The 20,282-nt window shown below is 36.2% G+C and overlaps 1 protein-coding gene and 1 long non-coding RNA gene across 2 annotated transcripts in view; one reads left to right on the top strand and one right to left on the bottom strand.

Annotated features, from left to right (window-relative positions):
- astn2 (astrotactin 2) overlaps positions 1-20,282 on the top strand; it is an 824,937-nt gene that overhangs the window by 252,742 nt on the left and 551,913 nt on the right. The window contains exon 4 of the mRNA XM_030148576.1: positions 3,577-3,997. Coding sequence (XP_030004436.1) covers positions 3,577-3,997 — 421 coding nt within the window. The remainder of the gene's footprint in view (positions 1-3,576; positions 3,998-20,282) is intronic.
- Positions 1-20,282, bottom strand: part of LOC115429260 (uncharacterized) — a 957,019-nt gene that overhangs the window by 765,935 nt on the left and 170,802 nt on the right. The gene's annotated exons all lie outside the window — the stretch shown is intronic.

Genomic DNA, 20,282 nt, shown 5'->3' with positions numbered 1-20,282 from the left:
GTTTTTTGCCTATAACACTAATGAAATGTCCATCATAATCCACTATAGCCATTAATGTGACCCAGGCAGGTCTGAGACATACTCCATTAATGTATGAATCCTAAACTACTGTTATCAAATCTATTTGGGATGTGGTAGAAACATTAGAACTGATGTTCTGTTTGGGGCTTACAGCAGCTAAAACCATAAATGTGTCATTGACAAGAGGCACATTGAATAGTGATGGGCAGCAGTGGTATTATGGATTCTGCAGGTGAAATGATATGTGTAATAAAACAGCCTGATCTCCAACAGTATTGTCAGCACATTTTATTTTTAAGTGCCTGAAAGTCCAAGATAAGCCCCAGATCCACCTCATCCCCCAATGTCTGACTAATAGTTGAGTTCTTGATATAATTCAACATTTATTACACACCATTGAAGCCTCACATACTTGGAAATTTGAAGAAAGAGAATGTGAGTGAGGAATCAGTTTGTATTCATCCAACAGTAGCTGAGTTTTTGTATGTCTGATTTGTGCACAAAGGGTCTGATTTTGCGTTTTGCAGCCGCACAAGCTGCACCATGCTTTTGTGGATCTGGCTAAAAGTAATTTTACTGTATACCAGTGAACCTGCAGTTTGGGAACAAACATATCTTTAGCTTCATAACACAATTGCCTAAGTCATACACTATATAGACAAAAGTATTGGGACACGTTGAATTCAGGTGTTTCTTTTCTAACAGGAGTCTGGAATACGAAACAATAATGACAATTGTCAGAATATAGTGTTGCATTGGGATAAATATCATTGCATTGGTGAGTTTTGTTTAAATATATATTTGCTTCAAAATGCTCCAGAGATGGTTTTTACTTAATTTCTCTCAATATTGATTTTGTAAATTGTTTTTTATCCATGACTATGATTTTAAATGTTTTACCCCTAAATTTCTCAAATATTTGTCATGCTCTAACAGTCATCTATCTATCTATCTATCTATCTATCTATCTATCTATCTATCTATCTATCTATCTATCTATCTATCTATCTATCTATCTATCTATCTATCTATCTATCTATCTATCTATCTATCTATCTATCTATCTATCATTTGCAGCATTTCTCAGAGCAGTTCTCACACATACACACAAACACATACAGTTTGTCAGTCCATTACAGTTCACAAGTTGAACTCACCAAGTTGACCCAACCGACAATACAAAATAATGTATTACGATACAAATAACTTCAGAATACACCACCAACAGAATTTAGCAATTTAATAGCAGAGGGCACAAAAGAACTAGAAAAAGTGATTTGCTTTCTGTACCGGCATGTGAAAACGACGCCCTGAAGGCATCATAACAAACTGAGGAGTCAGAGGTGGTGGGGCTGACCCAGGATGCTTTTAGCTTTCTTCAATACCTCCTCCTCCAGAAAGAGTGTCGATCTCTCAGTTTGACACCTGTGATTTTAGAACAGGTTTTAACAATGCTCTGCAGTTGGTTTTTGTCCTTCAAAGACAGTCTATGAAACCAGCAAATGAAAGACAAAGTAAGATGGCTTTCAATAAAAGAACAATAAAAGTTGTTGAGGATCATTTTGTTTACATTAAAAGAGTTCAATTTCCTCAACAGGTAGGGTCCCTGCTGCCCTCATTTAACAATGGTCTCTGTTTTCAGGTCAAGCCTCAATTTAATGTCGATCATAGTGACAAGATATCTATAACTCTCACACAATATCACAACATAAAACTATATTATGACATTTGTTATTATTGTTTTGTATCCCAGACCCCTGTTAGAAAAGAAACACCTGAATTCAACGTGTCCCAATACTTTTGTCTATATAGTGTATGACTTAGGCCAGTGGTTCCCAACCTTTTTTGGCTCGTGACCCCATTTTAACATCACAAATTTCTGGCAACCCTAGACATTCAAACCGCAGACATGTTTTTGTGCTAAAATTAATTTATTTTTGATCATGTAACAGTTTGCTATATTATGTTGCAAATAAATGTTAATTTTAGATGACATTTAGTCTATATAATGTATATTATTATTAACGAAGGCTGAAAAGCCAGGTGTAGATTACTGCGCAAAGTGAGAATTTGATTTTCCTTGGTCAGGATATGTACAGTCAGTCCAGCTTGTATTTACAAGGCTGACAATTAATACTGAACAAACAAGAACTCAAACTATGAATTATTAAAGAGCTGCAGCATCTGAAACCGACCACAATGAACATTTGAAAGATAAACAGTACCACAGTGCTTCAGTTTCAGCTTCACGGTTTGTCTTTTATGTATTGTAATTGTCTCTCTCAACTCACTATATATTTTTTATTAGTATTTTTTTTTTGTGTCCGTGTGTGTTTTGTTTTATCAATTACTAGAAATTTCAGGTGACCCCATTTGAATTCCAAGCAACCCCATGTGGGGTCCCGACCCCTAGGTTGAAAAACACTGACTTAGGCAATTATGCTATATGAGGCTAACAATATTCATTCTCTTTAGAACCATATAAGCAGCTTTGTGTTGCTTTAAGACAGGGGTGTCAAATTCATTTTGGTTCAGGGGCTATATTTCACCCAATTTGATCTCAAGTGGGCCAGACCAGTAAAATAATGACTTAATAACCTATAAATAATAACAACTCCAAGTTTTTCCTTTTTGTTTTAGTACTAAAAACCCCCAATTACATTATGAAAACATTTACATTTTACAAAAAAGATGTGAATAACCTGAAAAAACAGAAATTTCATTTGAAAAATTAGTGCAGTTTTAACATTATGCCTCGACTTATTATTTGTACATGTACATTACATAAACATTTGGTAACAGGTATAAAATTGTTAAAATGTTGGAGTTCGGAACTAAAATTTGAACAATTACTACAATATTCAATCTCTTATTATTAACACAACTACAGATCACAGTGGATCTATAAATGCACAAAATGTTTAGTAACAGGCAGAATATTGTTAAAATTGCACATTTCGGGTTGTTCATCTCTGTTTTTATTTATGTATTTATTTGCATTTTATTGTAAAAGAATAGTTTTGTAAATGTAAATATTTTTCACAGTGTAATGTTATTTTTTTCACTTAAATTTTTTCCACATCATTTTTCACAAAGAACATTTGTCGTTGTCATTATTTATGTGTTATTGTGTTGTTATTTTTACTGTACATCACATTGGTCTGTATGTGGAACCTGAACCAAAATGATTTGGACAACCTTGACTGTTCAGGTTAATTTTTGCACTTTCCTCCTGCAGGCCGGAATGGAACCTTTGGCGGGCCAGATTTGGGCCCCAGGCCGCATGTTTGACACCTGTGCTTTAAGAGCTCACACAGTGAAGCTTTGGTTGCTCAACCTCTTGAAAAGCTTGCAAATTATCCTAACCAACATCCGAACTAACTGACACTAGACTAGGGCGTTGATTGCAATTGTTGCTGTTATCACATAAGCCCTGTTTGCATAATTATATACTGTGCATAATGCAACCGTTTACAATCAGGTGTGAAGATCAGAGTTGTGTGTTTGTTAGTTTTTCTTCTAATTTTTTTCCCTCTCTCTTCTTTTTGTATCCAGGGAGGCCTCATAGCTCTCCTCCTCCTCATCCTCCTCTTCACCCTCGTCTTGTATACACGCCACCGTTGGTGCAAGCGTCGCCGGATCCCCCAGAAGAGCGCCAGCACCGAGGCCACCCACGAGATCCACTACATCCCCTCAGTACTGCTGGGTCCCCAGGGCCGCGACAGCTACCGGGGCTCTCGAAACCAACACCAGCACGGCAGCTCTGTCATCGGTATGCCCATCCGAGAGACCCCCATCCTCGACGATTATGACTGTGACGAGGAAGACCCCGGCGGACACTCGTTTAACTCCACGCCTAACCAGATCCACAACCAGCTGAGTGACGGGAAGGTCCAGGATGACTACGGAGTTGGCATTGGACACACGGACATGATGTGCAAAGACGACGAGCTTAAGCATAATTTTGAAAAACGAGGTATATTTTTTTATTTACTACTTGGAAAATACAAACCCCATAAGTGAAAACCTCATCTAGCCCTAACTAGTATTGCTCTCTTATCATTAACTATGAGCAGCATGCACAACAAAATATGAGGAAATCTGTCCTCCTCAGTAGTTGTCCTGTCCTGCTTTTGTAAGCATTTGTACATCCGCGGAGGCTCTCAGTGCCAGCTCCCCAGATGGCCCAGCCTGGACAGTTCACTTTGGCTCTGGTCAGCCTCCCCATGTTCCTGATAGCACAGCATGTACCGCTCCCATTTGTCAAAAAATCAGCAGTTTAGTATGACTCACTTTAATACTTCACTGTGCCAATGTTATAAAAACACTGTATTCCATGAGTCACAGATTTAAAATACTTGGATTTTACATGCGCAGTGAAACCGCATTCTTTTTTTTTTTTTGCATTGGTTCTTATGTAGGCATCAACTCTTCATGTACTATAAATGTTAGGCAGTAATGTAATACAGCATTGTGTCATTTATAGAGGTCATGTGACAGGGGCTGTTCATCTGTTTGATTAGATGCTAATGTGTGTCAGTATGTGGCCCGTTGACCTTTGCTTCACTTCAGGCAAGGAGAAAAATCCAATCAGGCTGTTCGAGACTAAACATAGATGTGGTGTTTCAGTTAAAGTAGAAAATGAGGATCTCTAAACATTATAATCATACAGACTCTGCGACACAATGCCATAGCTTGTTCAACGTGAGTCATTCATCTGGAAAACGGAACATGATAACTGCGCTGTTCTTCATAACTTAATGACACGCTGAGGTTAGGTTAGGTTTGGTGGCACAGTGGAGAATATTTTTTTTGTTCCACACAAAGAAACAGAATTATATGCATAAAAAAGCAAAGACGTCATTGCACAGAAATCTAAATCAACAATAAAAAGGACAGTAAAAAGCTGGATACCTTGGGTTCAATTACAGGCTGTTATCCAGGGGTAAATATGGCTGAATATGGTCTCACTCCGTGCGTTTACATGACAACTTTTATTCCTGGTTTAAACTGATTAAAGGTGAGATCCCATTTAAGATGCCCATGTAAACATCTTATTCCAGTTGAAAGAGAAAAGTTTGGATTAAATTTAAACCCGATTAAAGCCACTGGTTTAATCCACTTTTGAATCTGGTCTAAATTATTCCTCAGACATGTAAACCCTTTATTCCGTTTGGACTTTATTCCTTCCATTCTGCACATGCTCATTGTCTTGTCCTGTCACGATGATGCACATATTCAGCGCTGGCGGAAGAATATGCGATGCAGTCTAGCCAACACAAACTGTTCCAGTGGGCTATTCTGATGGTATTTACCAGCCACTAAAACCCTGAAGGAGTAGTTCACCGCTTGTTTTTTATTAATTTTTCATGCATTAATGAGTTAAATAAGTGGGCAAAACAGTTTGCACCGCAGTGAATCAATTGACTTGTTCTTGCAGCCCTTCCATTTGCTTAGCTTAGCCTAGCTTAGCATAATTGCTTCATTCCTATGGTCAGACGTAGCCAGGCTTTTATAGGCAATTTGTAGCATTTTGTGAGTGATTTTGTGAAATTCAGTTCTCCCTAATCATTACTTTAGTCCAGTGGGGTCAGTATGATCACAAATTGAGGCTCAAATCATGGCGATGTGACTTAGTGCAGTAATAAAATCTTGGGAAATAAAAACTAATGCAAAGCTAAAACGGTAAAGCAAAGCTAATTTAGCGCATGCATCCCTTCCAACAAAAAGGTTTTCCAACTTCCGTCAACACAACAGTCCCAACATTATATGAGCACAGTAAGTCGCGGATCTAAAGAAATAATTAAGGAGAGTTGGATTTCACAAAATCACTTAAAAAAGACTACAAATCACCTTTAAAAAACTGGCTATGTGTGACCATGGAAATGTAGTGACTATGCTAAGCTAAGCTAACAGAAGGGCTGCGAGAACCGAATAAATGTTTCTCATGTCAACCTTTATTTGGGTTTAACATTTCCATGTAAACAGAAGAGAAAGTACTTTAGTTCTGAATTAATTTCTTCTGGAAAAATAAATCGGATTTAAAAAACATCATATAACCATACCCGCTGTATGACTCATTCAGCATAATGTTCGCCTCATACAGTGGCAGATCTAGAAAATTTTACATGGGGTGGCAGGTCTTGTCAGGGTAGCATGGGAGTGTCCACAGTGCGATGTGTGGAATCCCCATATATGTGGAAATGGAGTCAACAACACTTAACAATAGAGTAGAAATTTGCTTCATCTGTAGTTTAATCAGAATTACTGTTAAAATAAGATACATTAAAGCTTTACATAACTAACCTTATAACAAAAGCTTTTAGTGAAAACCTGTTATTTTATTGAGTAACATGTTATGTTACTGCACTGGAATCTACGGTACAGCGGTCCCTCATTTATCGCGGGGGTTACGTTCTAAAAATATCCCGCAATAGGTGTAATCCGCGAAGTAGTCAGCTTTATTTTTTACGACAATTATATATGTTTTAAGGCTGTAAAACCCCTCACCACCACTTTATACACTTTTCTCAAACAGGCATTAACATTTTCTCACATTTCTCTCTTGTTTAAACACTCTCAAAGTCCAAACCTTCGTAGATTTAAAAAAATAAGTACAGTATTATAGAATGAAACCAAAGATCAAAACCTGTTTTCAGACCCAAACGTTTGTTTGAGAAATAAAAATATGAAGGTTTTCCTATAAATACAGGGTGTCCCATAAGTCTCCATACATAGGAAAAATAAACGTTTCTTGACATAAACCATTTTTATTTATATAATATGCTCTATATGACTGCCATTTTGTCGGGAACACATTTCAATGCGTGTCCTCCACTGCTGAAGAACTATAAAGAAGAAATATAAAGAAATACATGTTAGAACCATATATGTATGGAATGTATTATGTCTCCTATGTATGGAGACTTATGGGACACCCTGTAAATATGATAGCTTTTAGAAATAACAAATTTAATTTTAATGATTAACCTACGAGGTTGGACACATAACAAATTATTAATAGTGACTCACATATTTCACAGTTCCTCTTATTGCTGCTGTCGTCCTTAAGTTATTTTCCTCCTTCTTTACGTAACAAACCGAAGATTCATTTATTCCGTAATGGCGCCCTACAGCTGCGTAACTTCTACCTTCCTTCAGCATGTCCAGAAGTCCAACTTTTTGTGCAATGGTTAGCATCTTCCTCTGCCTTTTGGGTGCGACCGCAGGTGCCTTTGTCGGTGCAGAACGTTTCGTCGACATTGTGGGTTTTCTAGGGGAGAAAACTTGCAAACATACAGCACTTCAGAGTCACACTGTAAGCGATCAAACATTTATGTAAATTTGGCAAGAAGAACACATTCTGTACTGTACAGGAGACACGGCACGGAGGAGATTGATTGACAACGGTCTACAGTCCCTTAGCCAATCAGGACGCAGAACACAATGCGCGTTCATATGCTGTAAAAACAAAAAAAGTATGCAAAATTACACTAAAAAAAATCCGCGAAGCAGTGAGACCACGAAAGGTGAACCGCGTTATAGTGAGGGACAACTGTATATGGAAAATAAAACCATATCACGTGGTCCAGCTGAAATAAGGGTGGGTCCTCTGACTCCCTGTCATCCCTCTCTCCATCTGCCTCCTCAGCATCTGCTTCTGTCCCTCTGTCAGAAACTAAGACTTCCTCATCTCCATCCCTCACACTGACATCATCTTCTTACACTTCTTCACTTCCTTCCTGGTCTGTTCCTCTCTCAGTGGTTCCTCTTCAGCTCTGCCCCTCCTGGTTTCTCTACCATTCTTTCTTCTCCTTCATTTCTCTCCTTCTCTTCCTCTTGCTCATTCCTCAATGTTTTCCCAGAATAACTAGTAATTAGTTAGTTTATTAGTTTGATCCCCATTAGCTGCTGCATACCCCAGCAGCTACTCTTCCTGGGGTCATCAACAACACAAAAACAAAGCACCAACAATTTCCCACAACTCACTCAATAAACAGGATGTACATACATTCAACACAACAACACAAAACCAAAAATCAGCAACAGCACACAATACAAAACAATTACAATAATAATACCAACAACAACAACAACAGAAAAAAAGAATAAATAAACCAAAAATCAGAAACAAAAAAATAAGCACATAGAATAAAAATAAAAACAGCTGCACAACAAACAAAAAAACAAACCGTCTAGATCAGGGGTCAGCAACCCTGGTCCTAGAGAGCCACTATCCTGCATGTTTTAGATGTATCCCTCTTCCAACACACCTGCTTCAAATGATCAGCCTATCATCAAGCTCTGCAGAAGCCTGATAACAACCGTCAGGTGTGCTGGAAGAGGGAAACATCTAAAACATGCAGGATAGTGGCTCTCTAGGACCAGGGTTGCAGACCCCTAGTCTAGATGATGTCATTATAGGATATGCAATAGCTCAGACAGTTATTCTTAGGTAAATATGAAAATTCTCAACCTTTTAGAAAAACTAACTGCTTGAATTTCTGAAATTAAAAATTGTGGCAATGTATTCCACCATTGCCCTGTATTGCACACTACCCTGTATTTGATTTGTCCTACAGGCAGGCAACAGGAAACGTCTGTCCTCTGACTGACGTGTGGAATGTTGATGTTACTTCTACTTTGTCTTTTCATTGTGGCCTGCAAGTGTCAAAATATGAACATTTCAGGGTTGAAATCCTTGTGTTTTTCTCCCTGTATTTGTTATTTTCCCAGTTTGACAGTAAGGATGGAACCTGGTTTAATTGTCCAGGCTTGTTGCTGCAAAATTGATCACGCTGTCACTGAAATGTAAGCCCCTGAAACAGTGATCCTTTGAATTCAAACATACCACTTTTATCGAAATGGTTCATAGATTTTTCACTATAGTCAGCTGACTAACCAAACGGGAAAATGCTAAAAAGAAATCACATGCAACTGAGTCACTTTTGGCTAATGATGAATGAATGTACTGAACCTTTAGCGTATACTCCGTTCATTACATATTTAACTTAACTTTAACTTTGTGTGTTAGAGAAACTGACTTCACCTGGTCAAAGCTGGGCTGCTCAGTCACTCCAGTTTTCAGCCCCCCCGTAGATCCGCTCATTGCATCATTTTCTAGCCTCATATTTTTTTTCAGATCATAGCTAATGATGCAGCTGTGTTAGGAGAGTAAAGTTATGCAGATATTCCAATTTGGCCAAAAATATGACTTAGGCAATTATGCTGTGAGCTTAATCATATGTTTATTTATACATAGGGGTATATATCTGACTGAAAACACACCAAAACAGGATAAACTGCTGTTTAGACACACACACACACGCAAAAAGGAATGTCATAACACTGAAAGTAAAATTATCATTTTACGAACCAGGTTGTGTTTTTACCAGTGGTTATTTGTGTGTCTGTGGACACAGTGTGAACCGTTTTGGACAAATTATCCTGATTCTTTTGAATTCTTGATCACAGTGGCTGCACATGATTTTAGCTTTTTGTCGTGGATCATGTGGAGTCGTGGCCAAAACAAGGGAGAGAGAGTGAACATATAAATTCTCAACCAGATGGTGTTATTTACTATAATTACAGACGGGGAGTGGAATCTTGTTTCTAATTGAGGCTTGGATGCTTGGTTGGTAGTTTGTAAAAAAAACAAAAAGCTTCCATTACTTAAAGTTCCTTTGTCTCCTTTTATTAAATATATATTCTTAACCAAAGTACCCTTGGACTGTTGTCTTCCATAAATGTGCTGCATTTGCACTCTCAAAGTAATAATTAGATTTAAATACTTCAAACTTTTTTCTTTTGTTCATGTTTGAGTAATGGTGATTTTGCAGATTGTGGTCCCTCATTAGAGTCCAGTGGGTCCAGTTTGTTTGTTTTTTTTTCTGTTATAGCTTTAACCTATTTTTTTTTTTTTTTTTAATTAAGAGGATAGTAAATTCATGAAAGTAACTTTAACTGAGTTTCCATAAAGTGTCAAGTGACTGTGAAGTACATTTTTGAAAAGTTATATAAAAGACAATGTAGAATACATGTGTTTTGATAAAATGGTTTGAAGCAAATAATCTAGGTAGCATAAAGGTGGCGCAATGGGCCATGTTACACATTGTTCTAATAAACAGAGTTGAAGGAGTTGAGCATTCTGTTACAGATGAGGCATATGATGAGGAACATTTTGGTCTCCTTATCAGTCCACATGACCTGTTGTACCAGACATGTTTTCACGCTTTATTAGAATATCTGGGTAAACACTGGAACTTATTCAAAGAAAAGGGTTTTCCAGTTCCCGTTATGGTGCCCTTAATCTTTCTAAACCACCTCAAGGGACTGGATTTTTTTCTCATTGTCTCATTTCTCAGAAGCATTTTTAATGTAAAACTTAATGTTTGCACCAAAGTATTTATGAAGGTCTACCTAGTAAAGCACCTTAACAGCAACAAAATCTATTTACTGATCTAAAATGTCCGCTAATCCTATCAATACATGTAAATAATTGGTGTAAAAAACAGTTTGTCATCTTTTCAGGGTCATTATATTCATGATAAGTGTGTTTTGTTGAAGTCAATCATACTCATTGAATGTCATCATGATAATCCACTGGTATTGGCAGATCAGTGTTTTATAGGTGAAGATTTGCATTGTTGATTGCTCATACTTCATGAATCCTTTTAATTCAGTTTTATCATAAACATTTGTAATCGTTTTTGTTTGGTTTTTTTCCCTCTTCTGTTCAATTTATTGTCATTTATTACTTTTGCATTGATTATAATTTTGTTTCATTTATTATTTTGATTTTTATTTATTCAGAAAATTTTCTGGAATCTGTTGATTTGAAAATGCATTCACTGAAAATAGTCTGAACAGGAGGGAAATGTTAGAGAAATATGATATTAGACTGTAGACTCTGTAAATACCAGGTGTCCAGACCACAAGTCATGGATGGGTCGTGATGACATATCCTATGAGAAAGCCCCCAGGATATCTCTACCATTTCTTCTCTTTCTACATGTTTTCTGTCTCGTGGTGCCATTTTGGGACCAGAGCAGCCTGTTGCCCTTGGGGAGATCAGGCCATAGTGTAGGTGGGACAAGAGTACAAACGCGGTCATCTCTGGGTTTTGGATACCTAAGCCAATGGTGAACTTGATCGACATCATTATGTTTGGACACTTGGACCCATGATTGTCATATCCATATTCTTTCATAAGAACTTAGACTTCCTGGTGTTAGTCAGTCAAATGCTGCATCTCGCTGTATGTACCGTACTTTCCGGACTATAAGCCGCTACTTTTTTCTCATTTTGAACCCTGCAGCTTATACAGCGATGCAGCTCGAGTATAGATTTATACGGGCTAACTGCCACCAGGGGGCGCTCTGGCAGAAAGCGCAAAAGTGAGACAGACAGGTGGAAGAGGTGATGTGAAGAGGAGAAGTTTTAATCTTAACTTTTAACAATTATTTTGTGTGTCATGCACAAACCCTTATCATGGAAAACACATGAAGAAATGCATATTTTGCAGCTTTTAGGTTAAAAGCAATCAATGTGTCTATCCAAGAAGGAAATAGAGCTGCAGCACGGAAGTGCCATTGAGCAACAATGGAAGAGAGACGTAGAAGGTGTGTGACGGAGCCTTTGAGGCTGTTCAACTCTGACACTGAAGAAGACGACTGCAGTGGTTTCAATGAGCAGAAGGAAGATGAAGATAGAGATCAATGACTTTTCTGGGTTTTTTAACCAGCCGCGTTACTGCCATTTTACTGCCGTGTTTCAGGCACTGTTTGGAAAAAGGCAGTTAAGGTATGGAAATAAATATTTAAATAATATTTCTGTTTACCATCTTTCTGTGTAAATATCTCATGTCACAACGTGGACACCTGCAGCTTACAGTCAGGTGCGACTTCAAGTCAGCCGCGGCTTATAGTCAGGTGCGACTTATAGCCTGGAAAGTACGCTACTTGACTCCTTGCAAGTAAAATCTTCTGATTCCAGAATCCAGTGACTCCGTCTTTTGTCTCAGCGTGTATCACAGAGTTTTTCTATCAATGACCCATAGATCTGTGTGATTATACACTAAATGAAAAAACAATCAAAGCATCATCTTCAGCTGGCAGAGCCGTTCTGTGTGCAGTTATCATGTTGTCTCCATGTTTGCGTGGATTCTCCGGCTTCCTCCGACTATCCGAAGACATGAACCTTAAGAGGTGAATTTGTGAATCCAGATCACCTGGGTTCAATTCCAACATCAGTCGATGGGGGTGGAACTTTTAAGTGTGGAGCAGGGTTATTATCATTAACAAAAACGAACGAAATGACGAAAACTGAAATTGAAAAAACATTTTCGTTAACTGAAATAAATAAAAACTCAAATGAAAAGAAAAAAACGATAACTAACTGAAACTGTATTGTGTGCTTACAAAACTAACTAAAACATATAAAAATTATGTATAAAATTCCCTTAGTTTTTGTCTTTGTCAATGTTGATATAGGATAGAACATGTGAAAATTTCATCTCAGATCAGTGGTATAACAGAGGTATAGAAGTCGGGAGGCCAACCGTGAAAGTATGGAAAGTTTCAGTTTCGTTTTCACGTAAGTGATGTTGTGTATGGATCACACCCCCACCTACCTTACCCCCTCCAACCTGCTATAGGGAATTTATCCATGGTACTGTACATATGATTGTATCTGTGCTCAGTCAGAGCCGCCCTAACCTGACCCCCAAATAAAGTGTCCAGGGTAACCTCACTTATTTCTCTGAATAGGATGGAAGATAAAATCTATGAAAAAACTGAAACTAATACTAAACTAAACTAAACTAAACTAAAACTAAGCATTCAGAAAAAGACGACAACTAATAAAAACTGGCAAACCTGCTCTAAAAACGAATTAAAACTAACTGAATTAGAGAAAAAAAAAGTCAAAACTAAATAAAACTAAACTATAATTAAAAATCCAAAACTATTATAACCTTGGTGTGGAGTTTGCATGTTCTCCTCATGTCTGCGTGGATTCTGTCCAGGTACTCTAGCTTCCTCCCACCATCCAAACACATGCACTGATAGGTTCATTGGTTAATCTAAACTGCCCATATGTGTGAATGTGAGAGTGATTGGTTGTTTGTCTCTGTATGTCAGCCCTATGATGAACTGGGTGCAGGTCCAGGGTGCACCCCACCTTCGCCCATAAGTAGCTGGGATAGGCTCCAGCACCCCCCGCAATCCTAGTGAGGATAAAGTGGGTTCAGATTATGAATGAATAAATCACCTGTAGGCGTGAATGTGAGACCGCATGGTTGTTTATTGGTAAATGTCGCCCTGTGATGAACTGGTGACACGTCTAGGGTGAACCCCACCTTCACCCGTTACACTCTGGTATCCCCACCGTCCTCTCTAAGATTAGGCGGTTGGGAAAATGAATGAATGCATATTACATTTTTGCAATCTGAGTCTTTTAAATCCCCCTAAATCTGAGACACTGGTCTGGTAATACATTAATTTGATGTCTTCATAGATTTATATGCAATGGGTTCTAAAATTTCACTTGCATCACATGACCAAACTTCAGGCAAGAATAAATCAAATTCATCTTCATTTCACCTTCACCTTCATTTATCTCCCTCCCTCTCCCTCTTTCTCTGGCTTCCTCTCTATTGCAATTATATTCACTCAGATATACGAGTCCAGTCGATAAATGGACAACTGGAGTGAGTAATTACAATTGATGGAACAGGCTGCTGTATTTACTGACCTTATAGGTGAATTATCACTTTATCTGCAAACATTCAGCGGCGTTTCAACCTGCTACAGTCAGCAGATATTATTTCACTCATTAAAATTTGCCCCAGTAATTTCCGTCTGCCTTATTTTAGCCGTGCTTTCATGATCTGCTCCCTTCACGGCGTCGAATCACTGTTTAAAAATCGAGCTGATTTAAAAGTGAAAGATGAAACTGTGCAACGAGATGAGCAGATAGAGGTTAATTTTTGTGCTATTCCCAAATGATACCGGAGAATGAAGATACTAGAAAAGATCAGTGATTGTCCAATTTACTGTTTTCTTGTGGGCATATTTTTAGCAGAGATGACCATTAACTGAATGCATGTCTTTGTTGAAGTTTCATGCTCTTATAATGAAGAGTTTATATGTTTTGAACTTTCCAACTCTGCATTTTTGGACTTTTTTTAATACTAAGTTGGATGGTCACTGGGCTCTTTAATCTTCAATACGCCCTGGATGAACATCTCATTTTTTACATCCCTTCCCTCCCTCTGTTTTCCTACTATTCTTCAACTCGGAGCAGTACTCACCATAAACTTTTTTCTTCATGTCACAGAGGGATATTGATGTTCGATACTGAGGACAGAGAAGAATAGTCGAGGGTAGGTAGGACCAGGGCTTGCATAGGTATTGTATGTCTGTTGGGTTAACGGTTAAGTGACTGCCAGATTTTTTTAACCCATACAGACCCCAACAGCAACCATAAACCAAAATTATAACTTCTGAAACATTTAATCCTTTCAATACATGAAAATAATTGGTGCTAAATGCAGTTCATAGTCATCAGATATGATCCATTTGGATGTTCAGAGGCTCTGTAGTTACCGTGGAAACACCGTCGTGTTCTACAACATTGATTCACCAGTAAAACCCATGGAGTTTGATAAATGATAGTGGATGGAGACACTTGTTTTAACATTCAATTATCGATACATTTGCTGAAAAAGTCACTTTTTCTTCAGTTTTCTCTGTTTCTGATATAATAACCCTGAACTTTAATCTGAGCTTTTATGAACATCTACATCACAGGTGTCAAACATGTGGCCCGGGGACCAAATCAAGCCCGCCAAAGGGTCAAATCCGGCCTGTAGGATGAATTTATGAAATGCAAAAATTACACTGAAGATATTAACAGTCAGTAATTTTTTTCTTTAGGGGCCATAAAAAGCCCTGCTTTAGTCTCAAGAGGGTCAGATTAGTAAAATACTAACATTAAAACCTACAAATAATGACAATTCCAAATTTTTCCTCTGTTTTAATGTAAAAAAAAGTGAAATTACATGAAAATGTCTAAATTTACAAACTAGCCTTTCACAAAAAATATGAAGAACTAGAAATGTGTTCAGAGAAGTAAGTGTAATTTTACTAATTTTCTACCAGTTACTAAAATATTTTGTAAATTTGCAGATCCATTGTGATCTGTAAGTTGTAATGCACATTTACAAATGATAAGAAGAGACGTAATATAGTTGAAATTGCACTTATTTTTCGTAATAAATTTCAGTTGTTTCATGGTTGTTCATGTTATTTACATTTTTAAAAGGACAGTTTATAGATGTAAACGTTTCCATAATGTAATTATTACTTTTTTCACTATAAAACACATTGAAATGTTTGGAGTTAGCATTATTTTATATATTATTATGTTATTAATTTACTGGTCCAGCCCACTTCAGATCATATTGGCAGGATTTGCCCCCTGAACTAAAATGAGTTTGACACCCCTGATCTACATGATCAGTAAATTTAAAACACACTGTAAGCCCAGAAGTTGTATTTACTAAAATGCTTTAATTACAATGTACTTAAATGATTTAAGTTTAAATGTTAAGTATGTTCTATTAATTTGGCGATATAGTTGAAAGTATGAAAAAGTTTAAGTTGAATGGATTTAAATCACTAAGTTTTAGTCATGACCACACCTTTTTATCTCCGCATTGCGTTGTGGGTATTGGGCATGTTGTTGAAAATGTGTTATTTTTATGTGCAGGGGTTCAGTGGGGTTGTGGTATTAGTGTTGATTTTGACTTAATGTGTGTATGGCAATGTTTATTGGCCTTTTTGTGTTTGTTTTTATATTTTTGTAGAGCTGCACCATGAGTCAGAGCCATAGGCTGAACAACAGGTTTTCTATTCATCTAAGATTGTCTCTATATATTAGATAACTTAATGTCTTGTCAAATTAAAAGCACTTCCTATACTGGTAAATGACACTGAGCTAACTTCCATTCATGCTATAATATGTGAAGTTTAATTATTGCGCAAAGTACTTATTTATTGCAAAAGATTTTAATTTAAATCAACTTGAGATTGAGTACAATGAACTGATGAAATTAAGTCTAATGATTATACAAAGCAATTGACATTGCGACAAATTTTACATTAAATTAACTTGGCATTTAGTGTGTTGTGCTTAAAATAACAATTCTATTCAAATCAAGTATTTAATTTTAATACACTGAAGTTTTCATTATTCACTACTTAAATTTTTTAAGGTAACCGGTTTACTCAAATTTTTTAAGTAAATTCAACTTATCCGGTCTTACAGTGCAGGAAAATACATGATTTTCACAGAAAAAAAATTAAATACAGAGTATAATATAATATTATGATAAATGGTGATAAATCACATAATGAAAGTGAAATCTAGAGAAATATTCATTTGGAAACTGCTACAAAAGTAACAATGGGTCTTTATGGGTTAAGTGACCACAATAAGAAAAATTCCAAACTAAAAAATACATGGTTACAATGTTCATTGAAGTGTACTTTATTTGATCTGGAAGGAACCCCTGCCAGCTGTAGTGCTGTGGCCAAAAGACACAAACGACTACTCAAGCTTTCAGAAAACACTCTACAACAACTCACCAAGTTACAGAGGTGTCGATTCATATGGGCTAATGCTATCACAGAACCTTTAGATCAGGGGTCTCAAAGTCATTTTCTTTCAGGGGCCACATTCAGCCCAATTTGATCTCAAGTGGGTCGGACCAGTAAAATAATAGTCTAATAACCTATAAATAATGACAACTCCAAATTTTTGTCTTTGTTTTAGTGCAAAAAAAACCCATTAAAGTAAGAAAATACTTACTTTTATAAACTATCCAAACAAAAAAGATGTAAATAACCTGAAAAAACTGAAATTTCTGAAGAAAAATAAGTGCAATTTTAACGATATTATTCCTCAACTTATCATTTATACATGTGCATTATGGATCAGATCTACATAGAGACTGTTGGTCGTCCATCAGTCTCAATGACGACCTTGATTTCAGTTTTTGTGGGTCCTGGAGTGGGTTGTCAGCCCTATTTTTGCCCTGAAGTATCTGCCACAAAGACACTAAACACTTAGTAACAGGCAGAAAATAGTTAAAATTGTGCTTAATTTTCTTTAGACATTTCAGGTTGTTCATATTTGTTCAGGTTATTCACATTTTATTGTTTCAGGATAGTTTGTAAATGTAAGTATTTTCAGAATTTAATGTTATTTTTTTGAACCGAAACAAAGACAAAAATTTGAAGTTGTCATTATTTATAGACATAGTGTAATATTTTTTTCATATCAAACTGCGAAAAAAATATGGAGTCGTTATTTTTTTTAGGTTTTTATGTTATTATTTGACTGTAGATCATAATGGTCTGTATGTGGAACCTGAACTAAAATAAATTCGACAGCCTTGACTGTGGAATTTTTACATTTTGCAAATTCATCCCACGGGCCGCATTGGAACCTTTAGTGGGCCGCATTTGGCCCCCGGGCCACATGTTTGAGACCCCTGCTTTAGATTCTGAATAGAAATACAACCATTTGCAGTGGAACTCTACTGATGACACACATGGCCGTTTCACATGCGATTAAAGTCATAAATGACCTCACACCTTCCACTAGTCCAATATTTGTTCTGCAGCTCTTCACACATGGTGCTGCTCCCTGACCATTTAATATGTCATTTATATTTGTTTCTTGTATTAAATCAGTAGAGGTGGCAAAAAGCACACACATTCTTTACTCAAGTAGAGGTATAGGTACCCATGTATAGGTTGAAATTGGCCTTGAATGAATAAAAGGATGCTGTAAAATAATGCATAATTCCCATTGAATACATGACAACACATAATGAGCTTCTTTTGAAAATGTAAAGACTAGAAAGTATAGATATTTTTTTGTTAAAAAATATGGAGTACACGTGAAAAATCATCAGAACAATGAAGACTCGACTATAATACGGATACCTGAAAAATCTACTTAAGTACTGTAATAAAAGATTTGTACTTTATTGCAAACTGTCCTGGTACACACATGCACATGCTAATAATTCATTGTTCATTGCATTTATTTACACATATTTTTTTATTGAAGAATCAACTTTTCCACGATTTTCAAGTGTAATTTTTTTTTTTTTTTTTTTTAATTTTCTTTCTTTTTTTTTCTGCATTTCTCCTGTGTGTGTATTTTTTAATGCACAAAATGAAAACGTGAATTAAATAATCAGTAGTGTAGCTAACATCAGCCACAATATAAATGTACATGAAACACTTTTAACATCTGCAATATACGATCCGAAAAGAACAGTTCAGCTACACCTTTAAATTTGTGGCTGTTGGTTACTTTTAAAAAAATGTTACATCGAAGTGATTATTGAATAGACTTTAAGAGTAAAATTGGAATTACAACGAATTTACACAAAAAATTAAGTATAGATATTACAAACATGTCACAAACAGGAATTTATTAATCCATTGATTAAGTCATTTATTAGAAGCTCTAAGAAAGTTAATAATAATTTAGTACATTATAACTTCTTCAAGAAATTTCCATGAATACAATTATATTATGTCTCTGCTGCTACAGTATACAGTCAATACTCTTATACCTTAACAGTTCACAAAACATACATAACTTGCATAAATAGTTCAACAATAGTTGTTAAAGCATAATTTAATTAGCATACAGTTGTTTTGTTTGTCTTGATATTATTTGAAGAAGCAACAAAATTAGGAGGAATTTCATAATGACTGAAATGAGTAGCTTTCACTGCACTGCTCTTCTACAGTGAACTACTTAGCACCAAAGTTCACGTTTTAAATATATTTATGTCCTTTGTGACCACCTAAACACTAGGACAAAAAATATTTGTTTAATCTGCAAAGAAAAGTTTAAAACATTTGATACAATGCAAATGTTTATATACATAAAAAAAAAAAAACAATGTAGGACCTAAAACTGATCCTTGAGGTACTCCACATGTAATATTCATCAGTCTGGATTTATACAGACTTATTTGTACATATTGTTGTTGTTTTGTTTTTGTTTTTTTTATTTTGAATATAACATTAAAACCAAAACAACTAGAATATTTTATATAAAAAGAAAAGAAAACATATTCAGAAAGGATCAGGATGAAGTTTAACTTATATACTCCCACCCCCTTACCCCATTTTTCTACCTACCCTAAATTCCCATGTCAGATCCCATAAGTAACTCAAAAAATCCTACACGTATCAGACTAAATTCTGACTAATCACAAACACAAAAATGCTAAAGATATCAAAAATAGACTGTCCATTTCGCAACAACATTACACATCAAAATAAACTCTGTCCCTTTCTTAGCAGTAATACACATATCAAAAACAAAAATAAACTTTGTCCATTTCCTAACAATTATACATATAGTCGTTTGTTAAGTATATAGCTCTTAAACAAAATAAAAACAATACCTGGGAAACTGCTGCATGTGCTGAGATTCACCTGGGAGTATTTTATTTGCTGTGTTCTTTATACCTCTGCTGAAGGCTCACTTTAAAGCACAACTGCAAAGTTAACAAAAACTATCAAGGTCATATCTATGGAATGTACAGACTGTGTTATTTTTCTCAGATGCATTGATATAACACATTCTTTTGCAGAACATACCGTGGCCCATAAAAAATAAGTGTTTTCACAAGGTGCTACACCAGGATGGCTTCACTGGCCAAGTCTGTGAACGATAACAGTGGAATACATGAGCCGCTCAGTCATATCCCACCCGCTCTGCATGGCTCAGCTTCCACAAAGTTTCTACATACCCGTCACCCGTTATTTATCTGTCCTTGCTCACAGATAGCACTTTTCAACTGAACCCTGTGGAATGATCTGGAACAGGGGTGTCAAACTCATTTTCTTTCAGGGGCCACATTCAGCCCAATTTGATCTCCAGCGGGCCGGACCAGTAAAATAATAGCATAATAGCCTACAAATAATGACAACTCCAAATTTTTTAGTGCAAAAAATAACATTAGATGATGAAACTATTTCTATCCAAAACAAAAAAGATGTGAATAACTGGAAAAAACTGAAATTTCTGAAGAAAAATAAGTACAATTTTATCAATATTCTGCCTCACCTTATGATTTCTACATGTGCATTACAGATCAGATCTCCCAAGACACGAAACAGGCAGAATGTTGTTAAAATTACATTTATTTTTCTTTAGACATT

The sequence above is a fragment of the Sphaeramia orbicularis genome, chromosome 12 (assembly GCF_902148855.1).
Source record: "Sphaeramia orbicularis chromosome 12, fSphaOr1.1, whole genome shotgun sequence".
NCBI classification, from domain to species: Eukaryota; Metazoa; Chordata; class Actinopteri; order Kurtiformes; family Apogonidae; genus Sphaeramia; species Sphaeramia orbicularis.
Note: the sequence above shows the minus strand (reverse complement) of the source record. Positions and strands in the feature narration are given on the sequence as shown.